The following is a 15,358-nucleotide window of genomic DNA, read 5'->3' on the forward strand; positions in this document are numbered from 1 at the left end:
CACTAAATAGACTTCAGAAAACCTTCAGTTACCCCCTCCCCATTTTACTCTTTGAAAAAAGTAAACCTTTTTTGACTGCAGGATTCACTCATGTACCAGTTCAAGAACTATGAACAGTTTTAGTGTTATGAACAGGTGTATAAAAGCTGTGTATGCCACCAAGGTAAGTGTCAAAACATTAATTACAGTAACTCCTGTAACATTTTTCTTAGAGTCTAATGATAAGTATACCCTTACGTCTCTGGCCATCTAATTAACACAAGATTTGGATACAACAGAAATGTACTGTACCAGTAGTGTCTGTCTTTAAAATAATGCAAAATAAGCATCTGAAAGGCATGCTACAACAAAGGCTGCTCATAGAGAAATCGCTTCTATCAAACAGTCACTGTTTTAACTTTTTTCCTACATATCAAAAAATCCATGCATTCCGTCCAGTAATTTCATGCTGGTTAGCTAAAACATTCTTGCCTGGTATGTAACATATCAAATAATACCTTTTCTTTGGCAGTACTTATTATTAGTTCTCGTAGGCATCAATTTTCTAGTCTTTATACAGCTCACTTTCATTTTGCTTAGCCATAGCATAAAAATTCAATAGCACTTACCAGCTTGGAAAATTACCTCTGCTTAAGAAAACAACAAAAGATTGATTATATTTTTTAACCTTTGAAAAATCTGACTTGCAACACTAATTAATTGCTATCTAGGTATTATTCTTCAAAAGTCAAGGATTACCATTCTCTCTCATCTAAACGTGCTACTTGCTACATCCTTCTTCAGTGAGATCAGCCTCTGGCTCTGTAACTCCCAGCACCTTTTCCCATGCTGGAGCCAGACTTTCTTGCCCTTTTCCACCCAGTCTTTGGCTTATCAAAGCAAAACCTCCACTCTGTCACATTCAGTGCCATTGCAATTTTCTTCTTCTCCAGGACTACACTGCTGGTTCATCTCCTGGGATGATTACTCCGCAGAGTGTTAGCTCAGCAGTTTGGTGGCCTCTTCTGCTGGTTGTCACTGTCTTGGTCATCGGCCAGTTCGGAGAGCTGGAGCACCGCACACTGCAGCCCACACCAAGGCAAGGGGGCTTTGCAGATCTCCTCCCAGCCATCGTTGTCAATGTCGTAGCCAACCACGTCTTGTGTGGGGACTTCCCGTGAGTTTTGCCATTTCTTTCCCCCAATAAGAAGAGCCGTTTCCTCTACCACTGCCAGACCATAGCAAAATCGATCATAGATCAGTGGTCTTAACCGAGTCCATTGGTTTAGATCAGGGTCGTATCTTTCTATTTCAGAGAATGGTTCATATAGTCCTAAAAAGGTGAATATGGATTCTCTGATTGTTGCCATCTGATGCCCAAACCGAGCAATGCTCATGGGTGCTTGTTTCATCCACTGCCCTTCAAGTGAGCTCAGAGAATATAAGTCCTTGCTTGTGCTGGTTGAGTCTGAATACTTGCCCCCACAGATGTATATAGTATTCTTGCAAATGGCACTGGCATGGCCATGTATTTTGTGTGGCAATTCCCTGGCCTTCGTCCATCTGTCTCTGCCGATGTTGTAGACTTCCACAGATGAATGCAGCAACCCATCCTCACCCCTTCCACCAATGGCAAAAATATCATTGCCTAGGACACAACAAGAAAACTGGCTTCTCTTTTCCAGCATAGCCATGATTTGGGTCCATGTGTTAAATCTTGGATCATAACGATGGACCTTGTTCGTAACTGATAAGATCTTGTTGGTTTTAGCATCACCCGGGGAAACACCTTCTATTTCCCCACCCAAGACATAGAGGAAGTTCCCCACCACGCACACGCTGTGGTTCTGCACCCTGTCCCGCACCTGCGTGAGAGCTCGCCATTTGTGATTGTAAACATCAAAAGCCACCACATCAGTGACGAGCCCCCCACTTGCTGTCCCTCCCCCCAGCAGAATGATCTGGGTTTTCTGGTTCCTCAGCGTGGTGGACTTGTCCTGCAGGACAGGCTGCTTGAAAAAATATGTATGGTAATTAATTGCCTTAATGATCAAGCACTTAATACCTGCAGAGAGGGGCACTTCTGACTGTGTGTAGGTTCTTCTCAACTCTTCCACCGGGATGAGGCCATATCTTATGTGCTCTAAAAGGCTGCTCGTGTGAGCCAGCCTGGATTTATCCTGCTTCAGCCACAGCAGCACAAGATTAAGCAAACGAGTTTCTCTCACCATGGGCAGATCTGGTGATTCAACCACTGCTAGCAAAGACCTGAAGTTCAGCTCGAGCAGTCCTGTCAAATCCAAGTCCAGCAGCTTCCAGAAATTATTGACAATGTATTTTTCTGATGCTGCTAAGGCATCCGGCAGGTAGAACTTTCTGGCCACATTGGCGGAGAAGCAGCAGTTTTCCAGGGCAAGATTGTTAACTAAGTACTGATTGCACAAGCCAATAGCATCAGTCACTTGTAAGTAGCTTGCAGCTTCCAAGGTATCCTCCAGGCTTTCAAAGGAGAGGGGCAACAAGGAAGTGTAAATGAAATCCAGGACATGCTGGAGACCAACGGGTGAGACAACTTGCAGATGAATTACACTGGCCTTAGACTCTTGGGTATAACTTTTGAACAGGGCTCGGAAATAGTCGCTCGAGCATGCCAACAAGGACTTGTGTGCAGGAAACTCATTCTCCTTCACTTTCAGCAAAATATCACACAGAAATCCCTCTGATCTCAGGGTCTGGTACTGGGCGAGCACAGTGGTACAGTGTGCTTTGCAGTAGGAGAGAAAGTAACTCATGGTAGGCAACGCAATTCTTTCCCCTTGAGTTATTAAAGCTAAAATGCACTTAGATATTGAAACAGCTGCCCTACTCAACAGCCATTGCTTGAATGCCCAGAAGACCTCCAGCTGTTAGAGAAAAGCCCAACCAAAAAAAAAAAAAAATCAGTCTCTTGCCTGGCATAGGGGGACAGTTAGTAAATTTGTAGTGAATTCAATGCATTCCTTCACAGAGAAAACAGCTGAATATCGTAACAGCTGTAGAATGCTTACTTTTCGGGCCTCCGTCGCTTGTACAAGAATGAATGGTCCACGGTTGTGCTGAGCCCTTGCTTGGCTGGCCATCAGGTGACAGATGAGGGAGCTAGACGACAATCCCAACAAATGACACTTTGTGTCTGCTCAGCCGTCGCCCTCGACCCTTCTTGCTCCGCAGGCAGATCAAATAGATCGTCTCTGGCTGCCAGCGCATGGCTCCAAGCACACACAGAGATGAGAAGGAAGTGCTGGCTTTTCTCCTCGCTTATTTGTAGTTCCAACTCAGATAAAGTCAGACTTTGCCACCCCTGGAACAGCAGTCCTCTTTTCGTCCTCTTTTCACACTCTTGTAGGAAACCTCAGCTGAAGATCAAATCAGCAGCCGGGGATTATTGCATGAAGATTTTCTAAGACCATAAATCTTTGCCTGGCAGGCAGTAAGACAACCAAAATATCAGGATTAGTCACTGGTTTGATTTGACACGCATTTCTGGGCTCTTTGCTTCACATGACACCGCCATAACTCACAGCTACCAGAATAGCCGCAGGCACATCCCCTTGTCCCCCCTGCCCGGGAGCCGACCACAGGCGGGCGAGCAGAGGGGCCAGGGACCGGGCAGATGGAGGAGCTTCCACTGACAGCCACAGCCAAAGCAGCTGACTTGGAATGACCTGGCTGGAAATCACAAGGGTAACACATTCACACAAGGCAGGGACAAAAATAGATTCCCCCAGTTCGGCCATAATAAACTGAAATCTGTTTATAGAGGAGGTTTTACATAATTGCACTCTTGGTTACCAGCTGAGAACAAATCCAGAGCCCCTGACAATGGGCTGGAGCTGACTTGCTCAGTTTTCTCACTTTCACTTTGTCCCAATTAGAAGCACGTACAAAGGGATTATCCCTGATTTTCACCTGAGCCCTTCAGGATCTAATTTCTACCAGGAATAGTAGCTTTGGGCAGGCTACACATCCTGACCTCTTAAAGCTTGCTTTTTTTTTTCTTTTTTTATTTCCCCTGCATAACTGGGTGGAGGTCTTCAGGAATCTCCTCCTGACACCTTTCTTTCTAGGTCAAACATGCTCAGGACTTTCAAACCTTGACAGGGTTGATAAATGCCAGACCACTTTGCTGCATCATGAGCCAGCAGACTTGGGGCCAGAAGAGGTTCCCGCAGGACTGAAAAATTTCACCTTTTGCTCAAGCCCAAGGTAAAGCCTTTTTACTGTATTTGTTTGTAATTATTTATGTGATGTCATAAAATTCCAGCTCACCCCTGTAATTGAGGGGTGTTTGGGAACTGACTGGATCCTAATATGGATCGTGCATGCTGAGCAACTCTTCCAGTGCGCTTAAACTGTTTTGATATGTAGACTGATACCTACACATGCTCTGCTCTGTTTGTGGGGAAGGACTTCAAAAACATCATTCTTTGTTGCTATATAGTTCTGAAAATTGATTTCCTGCTTGAACCAGCTTTCTGTCTTGACATTATAGACCACAAATCTTGCTAAAAAATCTTCCCCCTTGCTAGCAAAATGACACGTACGGGCAGTGAGGATGAAGGAGGAAAGGGATGCCTTGTTTCTCTTTTCCAGTGGTTTTGCTTATGTCCACGTTTGAGCAACTCTAAAGTATTTCAGATGTCGTTTGTTCTGCCATTGAGTTGAAACTCCTGGTCTGATGCTTTTCCTGTTCTGCACAGACCGGAGACCAGGCATCTCTGTAAACCCTTGACATTCAGGTATGCTGGTGATGGGAGACCAGGCCTTAAAAGTTGTTCCTCCTAAAGGTACTGTTTTCCCCAGTTTGAACCCATAAGGTACCAGGTTTCAATAACATGAAGTGCACATAAACCTTGACTGTTTTGGAACAGCAAGCCAGGCACTACAACATCGCACTTTCCCCATGAGAGCAAGCACTGAGCACAGGGGAGCAGGGAGGCTGAGCCTTCAGTGCAGGGGTGAGTTTGAGGAGCTTTTCTGCAGCTGTTCTGACATAAGCAAGGGGAATGGGGGAAATCCAAAAAATCCAAAAATAAAACAGCAGAGAGGTCTCTGCAGCCCAGATTAGGTCCTCAGCCTCCCGCACTCTGTGGCTCCCCAGGCAGACGTAATGCCAACCCAGAGTACAGCAGAGGCCAGGAGCAAGCCACTGGTTGGGGATCCACCATCAGGAGACACATTTGGCATGTGACACCCACCTGACACACAGAAACTAGACTGATCCTCTGTCATTGAGCCATGGCCAGCACTCCCCCAGCACTGGTAAAGTGTTTTGTGTATGATGGTAAGCCATAGAAGCTGGGACTGAGAACACATAATTAATGAAATCCTATTTCCCCCAGATCCAGATATACCAGAAAAGAGTCAGAGATGTGTCTTTGGCAACGATGGGTATTATCAGCAGCAGAAAAATCACACTCCCCACATTAAGCAATGCACTCCCCAGCAAAGGCAACACGGCTTCTTTTTCTCTCCTTCAGCAAGGCCAGGCCTGGCAGTGTCAGGTTTGTGCCAGTTTTGCTGGCACTTGTGTAGTACCAGCACAGCACCAACCGCAAGCCCTGTAACTTCAGAGAGGCCAAATGAGGCTCAGTCTGAATGTTCCTGTGCCCAGAGAGATGCAGCATTAACCCAACTGGTTGCGCACCAGTTGCTCTCCCAATGAATTCTGCGCATTGACTGCAGTTCATGCGGCTCAGTTGCCAGTCGACTACAGTGTGTTGCCACAGGGCCCGGTACTGATTTAGCTGAACTGATTTAATACCAGAGCCAGATAAGCAGGTCCTCTAATTACATGCTGTTTTGCTGTGCAGTTCCCTCTCAGACCTACTTCATCTTCATGGCAAGCTGGCAAATAGAAATAGTAAGAATCATGATCCTTATAAAGCTATATATTTGCCTGGAGACGTCTTTTCTTCCACTTAAAGCTGAAATAAAGCCAAATCCTTTCCAGTTCCTTGCTCTGGAAAATAATAATAATATATATACATATATTTATCAAAATGAGGTTTCTCCTGGCTCTGCTTTTAGGCAGTTAGCTTTATCTAACTAGGGAGCCTACTCAACCAGTATCCTCCTTTGTCAACAGACAAATTATCTCCAGATGGAGCTAGGGTCTTTCTCACCTTTGGAGGAATATTTAATGTCCATTAGCAAGAGAGCAGGCAGTGACCGAACAGCTAGGTTATGAATCTCAGGAATAGACCTAGCACTAGATGGGATGCAGTCAAGCCATGATCTTATTTTTCTCAGCTGTAATTTGGAAGATCAGATCTAATGTTTGACTCACTACGTGGTGCTTAAAATTAGGGAAACATTAGTGTTTCAGTGATATGTGATTTGCTGGGAATATATAATACCTTTTTAATCATGTGCATCATGAAGACTTTAAATGAGATTCTGATTTCAGTATATTTTCTGTTGAAATCATTGATATACTAGATAGTCTGCAATATAAAAAGAATATTCAGGAGTATGCTGTGAAAAATGTAGGCTTCCATACTTGCAGTTATTTTTTTGCCTATATAAAGCTGAGAAGTGGCCTGAATTGCAATGCTGTGTTCAGTGTAACCTTGCAAGTAGGGCATTGGTTAATAAACACTTCAGTCACCATTGTAAATTTTCCCAATTATTTTTTAAGAGTAAAGGTTATAAAATGAGTTGTACAAGTAAAATTATGCTCATTAGTAACAAGTGGCTTACTGTAAAATATTCATTACAAAAATCCACAGTGGAGAATTTCTAAGCTACACTTCATTCCAGAAGAAATCAGTGCAGTCCAGAGGACAACAAACACTTCAGATGCTTGATAATCTCCCACATGAACAAATATAGCAAAAGGAAGCCAAATGCTGAATGTAATAGGGATGATGTAGCATATAGGTTTTCTAGAAACCACTAATCAGAAAGTTCATATTGATTTAAGTTGTCTTGTAAAAATCATTAGACCAGAATCTGTACTTAATCCTTGAATAACCATCCACAATAGTATTTGGGTCACCCTGCCTATTTAAAGCAAAGGATGTTTAGCTCGGGAAGGGAGTCTTTAAAACAGCAAGAGGGAGAAATTTTCTTGCAGCTAAAAGCAATGTATGGTAAGATCATGTCTGTGTATAAAAGTGCAGGAGAAAGTTACCAGCTTGGATGAGGTGGGTTGAGACTGTGAGGTTTCCACTTTTGCTGGGGGAGGTTGGGGACTCACGTGGCTTTAAGCACAGTCTGTGTGTGAAGGAGATGGAGATGCCCACAGGACACTTTGCCCCACTGTGAGCTGGGGGAGCAGGAAAGCAGCATAGGGCAGCTCATTCCCTGGCCCCTTGCAGGAATGTGCCAGCCCTCCGCACACTGTATCCTTTCGCCTGCCACCTAGGAGGCATCTGTGTCCAGGGATGATGCTGGCAAGAAGCTTTGTCTGAGTGCAATCCTCTGCCTGCCACTGGGCAGAAGGAGAGGTTTGGTGTGGTCAGCAGTCAGTGCAGGGATCTCAGCCGAAGCCTCCTGCAAGGCCATGTCTGCACAGCCATGGCTATGTGGCAGTTTTCTGTGGTTTTGTGGAAAAAGAGGAAGAAAGGAAGCAATACTGTTGGCACACCTGGGCTGGAGGTGCCATGTCTCGGGTTATGCGAGCATCAGCTACACAGATGCGAGAAAGCATCCTGTGTCAAACCGTGAAAGGCAATGTGAAATATTATAATGGTCTTTCAATCAGCCTGTGCCTTATTTGTTTCCTCTCTCCTTTTTTTCAGGTTCCCTTTTGTTCTCCTCCCAGGCAAACCAATGTCGTTATGGCTTCCATTGCTCTCTCGGTGGGTTAGATGTGAGCTTCCTCAGTTAATAAAAACCAAGTCAGGAAAGTTTTAACTTGGGTTCCCATTTCAGAGCAACTGCAGTCGGATGAGTCAGGCAACACAGCTGAGGGATAACAAAGGTGAATGTGTATTTTAACAAGAGCAGATGTACTAATGGCCTTCACAGCGCTTCAGAGCAGAGAGCAGTTTTCACCTGCTGCTTTGGATCTGTCTGCTCCTGTGATGGTCTGGTGGCCCTGGAGATGCTCTGCATTGAGACGTTGCTTTTCGCCCCCTGGGCAGCCAGCACTGCCCATCCTGTAGCTGGGGTAGAGAGGGACCTGTGGTCCCTGCCCATGGGACCTTTGCTCTGCATCCAATTCAAAGCTGCTCAGAGACCATGGTGGCTGCTGACTTCACACAGAGAGGGCATGTGTAGCCCTTCAGCAGAGCTGAAGCTGCTCTGCTCAAAGGTCACTTCTGCATATGTGCAGGATCCCTGGCTATAAAATGAACTTTTCTGACCCCCAGGAAGCCCACCTGCCTGCCTGAGACTTTGTGGTTTGTTGAATTGGGTTCCCAAACTTTATTTTTTTGTGAGCATCTACTGTCAAAAGCTGCAGTTTCAGGCTGTATGACCACTAATGGCAGGAGAGCTGGGACTTGCCCTTCTGTCTGTGGTTGGATATGCCCAGCAGCTCCTGCTGCAGATAGCCCAGTCCTCCCTGATCTGTTTTCTGTGCTCCTAGTGATACATGTACAAAACCAGTATAACTGGGATCCACACCTCAGGTCTAAGAAAATTATAAGGAAATGGAGACTGGCTCCCCATATTGCAATGGTCCCTTAAGGCATTTATTTATAACCAGAGCTGGGATTTGTTTTTACAGGGATAGAAATGTCAGGAACAACCACTGCTCTGGGATCACAGAGGAGAAAACAAAAATGACAGTTCCCTCTATTAGAACATTGTATAGATGAAGTAAAGCTAAGCACCTTCACAGAGTTTGCTGCAGACTGCAGAGGTTTCTCTAAAATCAAGGTGCTTTTCACATTTTCCATCCCCTTCCATTCCCTAATTCAGATTCGAGCGAATGTTTTCTGAGATATAGGCTGTTGCTTAACAAAGTAAAGGTTACAGCGTAATCAGCTGCTCTTAACACAGTTACTCTATGAGATAATGAGAACCTGATGTCCACACTCAATTGATCACTAAATGTGTTCCTAGAATCTGTACACTATTTCATCACTGTTGTTATTGTGTTACCCAGTGACTCTGGACTCAGTCCCTCCATGGTCTGCAACTCTGTGGCTTAGCCTGAGACTGAAAGGATTGCACCTGCATCTGCTGATCCCATTTCATTTGCCCACAAGCACACAGGTTTGAGAGTGGGAGGGACAGCTAAGGAAGAACACCCAAGCCCTCAAACTTGGTGAAGTGCAGTTGGAATTAATTGCATGTACTGAGGGATGGATGACATAGCAAACCACCAAGTTTGTAGAGGGCTTTTTGTCTTAATGACTTCTGACTGAGTAAAGCCATGGTGGAGTGTGGCAAAGGCATTAATGGGATGTGTTTTATTCACTCTCCTAATCTTCTTGGGTTACTGAATGGTCCATGACTAGCAAGCCTCACTGATCATTTGTCAGGCTGAGCTGAGAGCCAGTCCATAGCAGTGTAAGGTACTGGTGGCCTTGCCAAATAGGGAGAGATGTCTCCCTCCAGACTAGACACAGTCTCTACATACCACTCCTGGAAGAAATTTCTAGGGTAGTTATAGAAACTGGACTGCATATGTCAAGTTTTCCTCTCCAGGACAGAATTCTTGCACACCATGGCTTTGGTCATCTCCCCTTCTTCCCCTGGTAGGAGCAGGATGCATACTGGGCATGTGTGTAAGCTGTGGACAGTGGTGGGCCAAACCCCCCGACCTCAGGGCACTCTCCAAGAAGTAATGTACTACGAGCTCATTTTTATTGGTTTTTACTTTAGAGTTCTTGTGCCAGCGACACTGCCAATATTGACTTCCTTGTGGAAGTTCAAGGGTTTGCCTGCTCAGACAAAACACACAGTCTGCTTAAACCAGCTTGAAAGGCTGTAGAGATTCTGAATTTTTTTTCATCAAGTTTATCTAGGTCTCATCTGCCTAGATCAAGGATTGACAGAAATGACTCTTGAAGGGAGTGAACATACATAGCCCATGCTTTGAGTCCCAGTGATATGCACCTGGCATGAGAGTGCAGCATCATTTTCTTGGTACAATCGCAGAGTTTTTAAGGGACCTTTGGATTTTGCCTGAAGTGGAAGAGTTGATGCTGTATGTTAGCTCTTCTGCCACACCAAAAAAAATAAAAATGTAGACAAGTAAAGAGAAAAGCATAAGGCAGATGGACCTGAAACTCACAAAAGCCTTTGAGGGAAAACATAAAGTTCAAAATGGCTAAGAGCAAACCACCTTCCAATACTCCAAAGATTTATCTGTCTGTTGATCTCTCAGGTGGCCCATCTCCCAGGGGTACTAGGTGTCTCTCAGGAGAACCATGGCATTTGTCTGACATTAGAAGTCAGCAGCCCATAGACAGGCCGCTCCAGTCTTGCTGAGGTACAAAGCGATGCACTCAGGGTAAGTACATGTCCTTCTGAGACATGTGGGTCAGCTTGAGATGCCCTCTCAAGTGGAAAAACTGGAAAAATTCCTCCTGCAGTACAGAGACAGTGTTCTTTTGGGGTGAGGGTGGGGAAGGTGTTTCAACAGGTTATCATACTTCTTCCAGAAAATCCAGAATCCTCACTCACACAAAACTAGTCCAGTTGCATTCTCCTCTCCTGCTTGCAGAGGCAGCTCTGATGTCTAGGAACCTCCTCCTATCCTGACAGTGATCACTTCAAAAGGAGGGATGCGAATAAGAGCTGGAGTTAAATGAGAAATGTGGTTATATGGAGCTACCATACAATGCTGTACATTTTATATCCTACCATTGAACAGGAGATTAAAAGTGAATGTACATGCTTTAAATTCTTTAAACTTACAAGTAATGACAGTGCTAGTACTTTCTGGAGGTAGTGCAATGATAGTAATACAGTAGTTAAGGCCAAGGTTGGCCATCTTGGAAGGGTGTGTTACGACAGGACAAAGTGAGATTCAGACTAGACATGAGGAAGAAATTTTTTACAGTGGGAGTGGTAAAATACTGGAACAGGTTGCCCAGAGAAGTGGTAGATACCCCATACCTGGAAGCATTCCAGGCCAGGCTGGATGGAGCTCCTAACAACCTGATCTATTTGAAGATGTCCCTGCTCATGGCAGTGGGTTGGACTAGATGACCTCTGAAGGTCCCTTCCATCTCAAAAAATTCTATGATCTTGACAGGGTACAAGCACGGCTTTCCTACCTTCTGGCCTCTTCCAGTCTTCCTCTTTGCTGAACTATGGTCCAACAAGCAAGTTACTGCAAAGAAAATTTACTTAATTTGCACTATGGAAATGACAAATCTGGTCAGAGAAAAACCGATTTTAAAAGGTAAGTAGGTTTCTATATGTAGAGGAGTAGATAATATCTCACCATTTATCTCACAGAAATATATGAATGTGCCTACAGCCCTTGTAAAAAAATGTCAAAATTAATGTATTAACTTCACAAACTAGTCCTGAGGCAGACTTCCAGCCCATCACTATGTAAGGAACTACTGTACACTGCTAGTACAGCACTTCCATTACACTAGCTAAGTGAAAGCTTTTAAAAAGATAGATTTAATTAAGTATATTCTCCCATACTTCCCAACATCACTAACACACAAAATAACAAGCTGTAGATGTAAAATAACAAGCTATCTTTGCAAACAAACTGCACACTCTGATATTACTACTCCTCCTGATTATGCTTAAGAGGCTATAAGTAGAAATAAAAAAATAAGAAAATGAAAGCAATCACCATAAAAATCACCTGTCCTTTTTTCCCCAAGTGAGTTTACTTGCCTTTAACAAAACAAAACAGCTGTTAAAAGTCTGACAGATTTTCTGCAGGGGTTTATATTTTGCAATTTTCTTCAAATGAGTTTTTTGATCTAATAAATATTTTTCAGTTTAACATTTACAGAGTTGTATGGAAATAGGGGCTGATTTTGATTCCTTTGAAGCCAATAGGAATATTGCCATCAACTCTGGTACAAGCAGAAATGCAACATTCTGAGCATAGAGAAGCTTTGTGGGCCAAAGCATCTGTCTTAGCTTCATTTTTTAGCCTTACATGCCAGGATCATATTCAGTTCCCAATGGTCCTATTGCAATAAAGGTTGCATTAAAGATCAGAGCCTTTACAACTGAGACCCTCATCTGCTATAGAAGAGAGCCTGATGAGTTTCTACGTATCGCGTATTATTTTTAACCTGTTAACAGAGCAGCAGTCTGTATGAGGTTAGCAGGCCCTAGTGAGCAAGGCTGGGAAAGGGCAGCAGTAATCACTGCTCAGATGCTCCCATGCTGCAGCCTTCATTGACTCTTGAGAGAGCAAAGTCTTCAGCCATCAGTGTTGCACGGCTACCCTTGCTGTCACTATTGTTGATTTCACTTGGGTTACTTCAGAAACAGACGGGCTTGCAGGATTGTTTCCTACTGCCTCACCCTCTGGAAATGTTTTCATTAAATGATAAAAAATTTGATTTTTTAAAAAATTTTATTTATTTTTTTTTTCAGCTAGGTGGGTAGGGACTTCTGATTCTTCCTCAGGTTTTTGGAAAAGAGTTACTGGAGAAATACTACATTTCCACAGCCTCCAGAATTACAACACACTACCACAACCTCCAGAAAAGAGGCACTGCAGAGAACTTCAGTTCCTATAGGCCATTCATAGTTTCCCATACATTGAAATTCTCAACTAAAAAGATCAAATGAGAGAATAAATAGGGATCGCAAAGACTTCAGGAACAAAAGTGTTTAGGAAATTTTCATAGGCAGAAAGAACGGTTACAGGTCAGGGTGCCTTCAGGCATCTAAAAAATATAATGGTCATTGCTGCTTATGACAATGTCCTTCCTAGTGACAGCAATTCTGTTATCAAGGTGACATGAAACTGTCCGAGTTGGTTCAGGACAGGGTTCTGTGTGATAAGCACTTTAGAAACACTCCGAAAGTGCTGTCAACTCCCCTCCCATGAGACCACTGCTGTAAGTCCCTGCTGTCAATAAAACTTGTTGCTCTTAGTTGTCTGGGTTTCTCTGAGAAACAAATATTTACCAGCTTCTGATTCGCACAGTCTTCTAAAGGTCACAGATGCCACCTCCAAGGGGAGCCAAGCTATTCAACCTTAAACTATTTAATATTGGCTTCCTGTACAAGCCTGCAGTGCCATAAAAGCAGGCATCACTATGGGACTTATGTGTAAGGATGGAGGAGTAAGGTTCTTCTCCTCTTGGCCCACTTCAGCATGTTATTTTTAAAAGCTTATGCATTCAGTGATGGTAATAGATGCCTTCATTCTGCTTATCCGTTTGAAGAGGGTTGATGTGTTAGATGCTAATCGTCTGCTTAGAAGTAAGAATTACTTTCTCATATAATAAACCTGGATGAAGGAGAGAGAAAATGTGTTTCTTGGCATTGGTATTAGTGGTAAAAGTTTGAATTAAGAAAAAAAAAAAAAAACAAACAAAGTCTAGGTTTTCCAAAACCATTATAGCCCTTCTATGTCCACTATGTAGTCCACCATATGTAGTAACCTGTAGCTCCACAAAAGCTTTAACTTATTTTAGCTACTGGCCTCATCTCAAGTTCTTAAGACTACTCAGGCAAGAAATGCTCTCTGGCAGTTACTTTTTATAACTACCTTTCATTTTATCATTACCAAAAATCTCAACCAGGAGAATCATTGGGGAAGGTTTTATCAAATTTTGTGCGCTGATTATTTCATGCTAACTCTTTTCATTTCAGTTGCATAATTTCTAATAACACCAATTGCCTTCATACTCATCTGAACTACTTGCCTGTGAAGGCAACTGTGTTCTGAGCTACACCCTCTGCCTGGTGCAGTGGTTTGGAGTTTGACTTGTAAATTTCTAGTCATGTCTCCTCTTCCTTTTCTGCCTTGTTTTGGCTTTGGTCTGTATAGGCATTAGTGAAGGTGAAGCTTTATATAACTGGGAGCTACCAATTATTTTCCTGACTGGGATCATTTAGCTCTTGCTTGAGCTCAGCAAGAACGAGTTCACTTTCTTTTAAGACTCATTTTTGTCATCTGAGCTAGAAGAATCACAAGAAACCAAGGCCCTCACTTAAGATGCCTTTGCACACAGGTTAATCAAGCCTGGGGAAATACAAGTCTTGCTTTAACACCCCTAGGATGGAAATTGATAGGATTGACATCATTTTATAATTTGATTGCTCTACTCAGTGTTCTTTGTTTCCTGCACAAATATCACATGTAATATCACCCATATACATTACATTTATGCAGGCCAATAATATCACCTTTAAATAGGAGAAAATTTCTAGCAGTAAAGATAACAAAATGCTAGGATAGGTTGCCTAGGGTGGTTGTAAGGTTGCCATCATGGGCGGATCTTCAAAGTGTGCTGTAAATAATATGTTCCCTACAAATCTGCCTGGAATTCGGCAGGTATAGCTACTTGGGCTTGGAAGCAAGGAGATGGATTAGATGGTCTTCTGGATCCTTCTGAGGGCTGTACTCCACGTTCTTCTGCTCAAGATAAGCTCTCCATCACAAAGTCTTCTGAACTATGAGGCATGTGTCTTATCAGGCCTTGGTGATTCACACAAGTGATTTTCGAAATAGAGGTGCTTTGCTGAAAAACAAAAGCCTTATGTAGGAAAAAGCTTGGATTGCATGCTGATGTGTGATGCTTTGGAGACATCATAATTGCTGTGTCTGGAAATTTTACCGAGCCTGTCAGTAAGCTGAAAGTGTACAGGGCAAAGGCCATGCAAAGTGTCTGCCTGAAACTAGTGACTCTCCTCACAGAAAGAGCCATTGGAAGATCAGTGCCCAACAACACTACTGTTTAAAAAGCTGTTCCCTGGGGATGTCACAACTTGAGCACTTCCACTCAGATCAAGCCATAAAGAACACATTTTTTACAACTGACTGATGTAGTACAGAAATGAACTCCACTACTACCAACATCAGAGTTATTTCATCTTCTTCTACGCTGCCTTGGAGAAACAAAGTAGGTCATTTTCTATCTTATTTGAAATTTAAAGGGTAGAAATAGTTCTTATTCTGGATATTAGGATATTAGGAATTTGTGTTTCTGGATGTGCCCTTCCTTTGGTTGTTGTTGTTTGCTTGTTTGTTTGTTTGAAGGAGCAAAGCATGTAAAATATCAGTAAGCCAAAATAATCAATAAGTTAAAATGTCACAACAGCCATGTTCTTCTGTGGAATTCATTCTGTCCTGCACCAAGTTCATACAGGTGCAGGTGAGAGGCCCACTTTCAGAGCTGGAAGCTACTTTTGGTAAAGATTTGCAATGCAACACCAGTGTGAATGCTGGGACACAACAAGACAATTTCTGGTGGAATAATACCTCTGCATCAACATACAT

At 43.2% G+C, this 15,358-nt stretch overlaps 1 protein-coding gene and 1 long non-coding RNA gene across 2 annotated transcripts; one reads left to right on the plus strand and one right to left on the minus strand.

Moving 5' to 3' along the window:
- Positions 1-960: 960 nt before the first annotated feature.
- On the minus strand, positions 961-3,465 carry KLHL34 (kelch like family member 34). Its single transcript, XM_082075326.1, has one exon. It carries the CDS (start codon positions 2,769-2,771, stop codon positions 984-986), a length of 1,788 nt encoding a protein of 595 aa, XP_081931452.1. The 5' UTR covers positions 2,772-3,465; the 3' UTR covers positions 961-983.
- Positions 3,466-4,087: 622 nt separating this feature from the next.
- On the plus strand, positions 4,088-14,961 carry LOC309451596. Its single transcript, XR_014186280.1, has 4 exons — positions 4,088-4,224; positions 7,764-7,823; positions 11,177-11,326; positions 14,414-14,961. It is a non-coding gene; the product is annotated as an uncharacterized lncRNA (long non-coding RNA).
- Positions 14,962-15,358: the final 397 nt, after the last annotated feature.

The sequence above is a fragment of the Streptopelia decaocto genome, assembly GCF_964273445.1.
Source record: "Streptopelia decaocto genome assembly, chromosome: 1".
NCBI lineage: Eukaryota > Metazoa > Chordata > Aves > Columbiformes > Columbidae > Streptopelia > Streptopelia decaocto.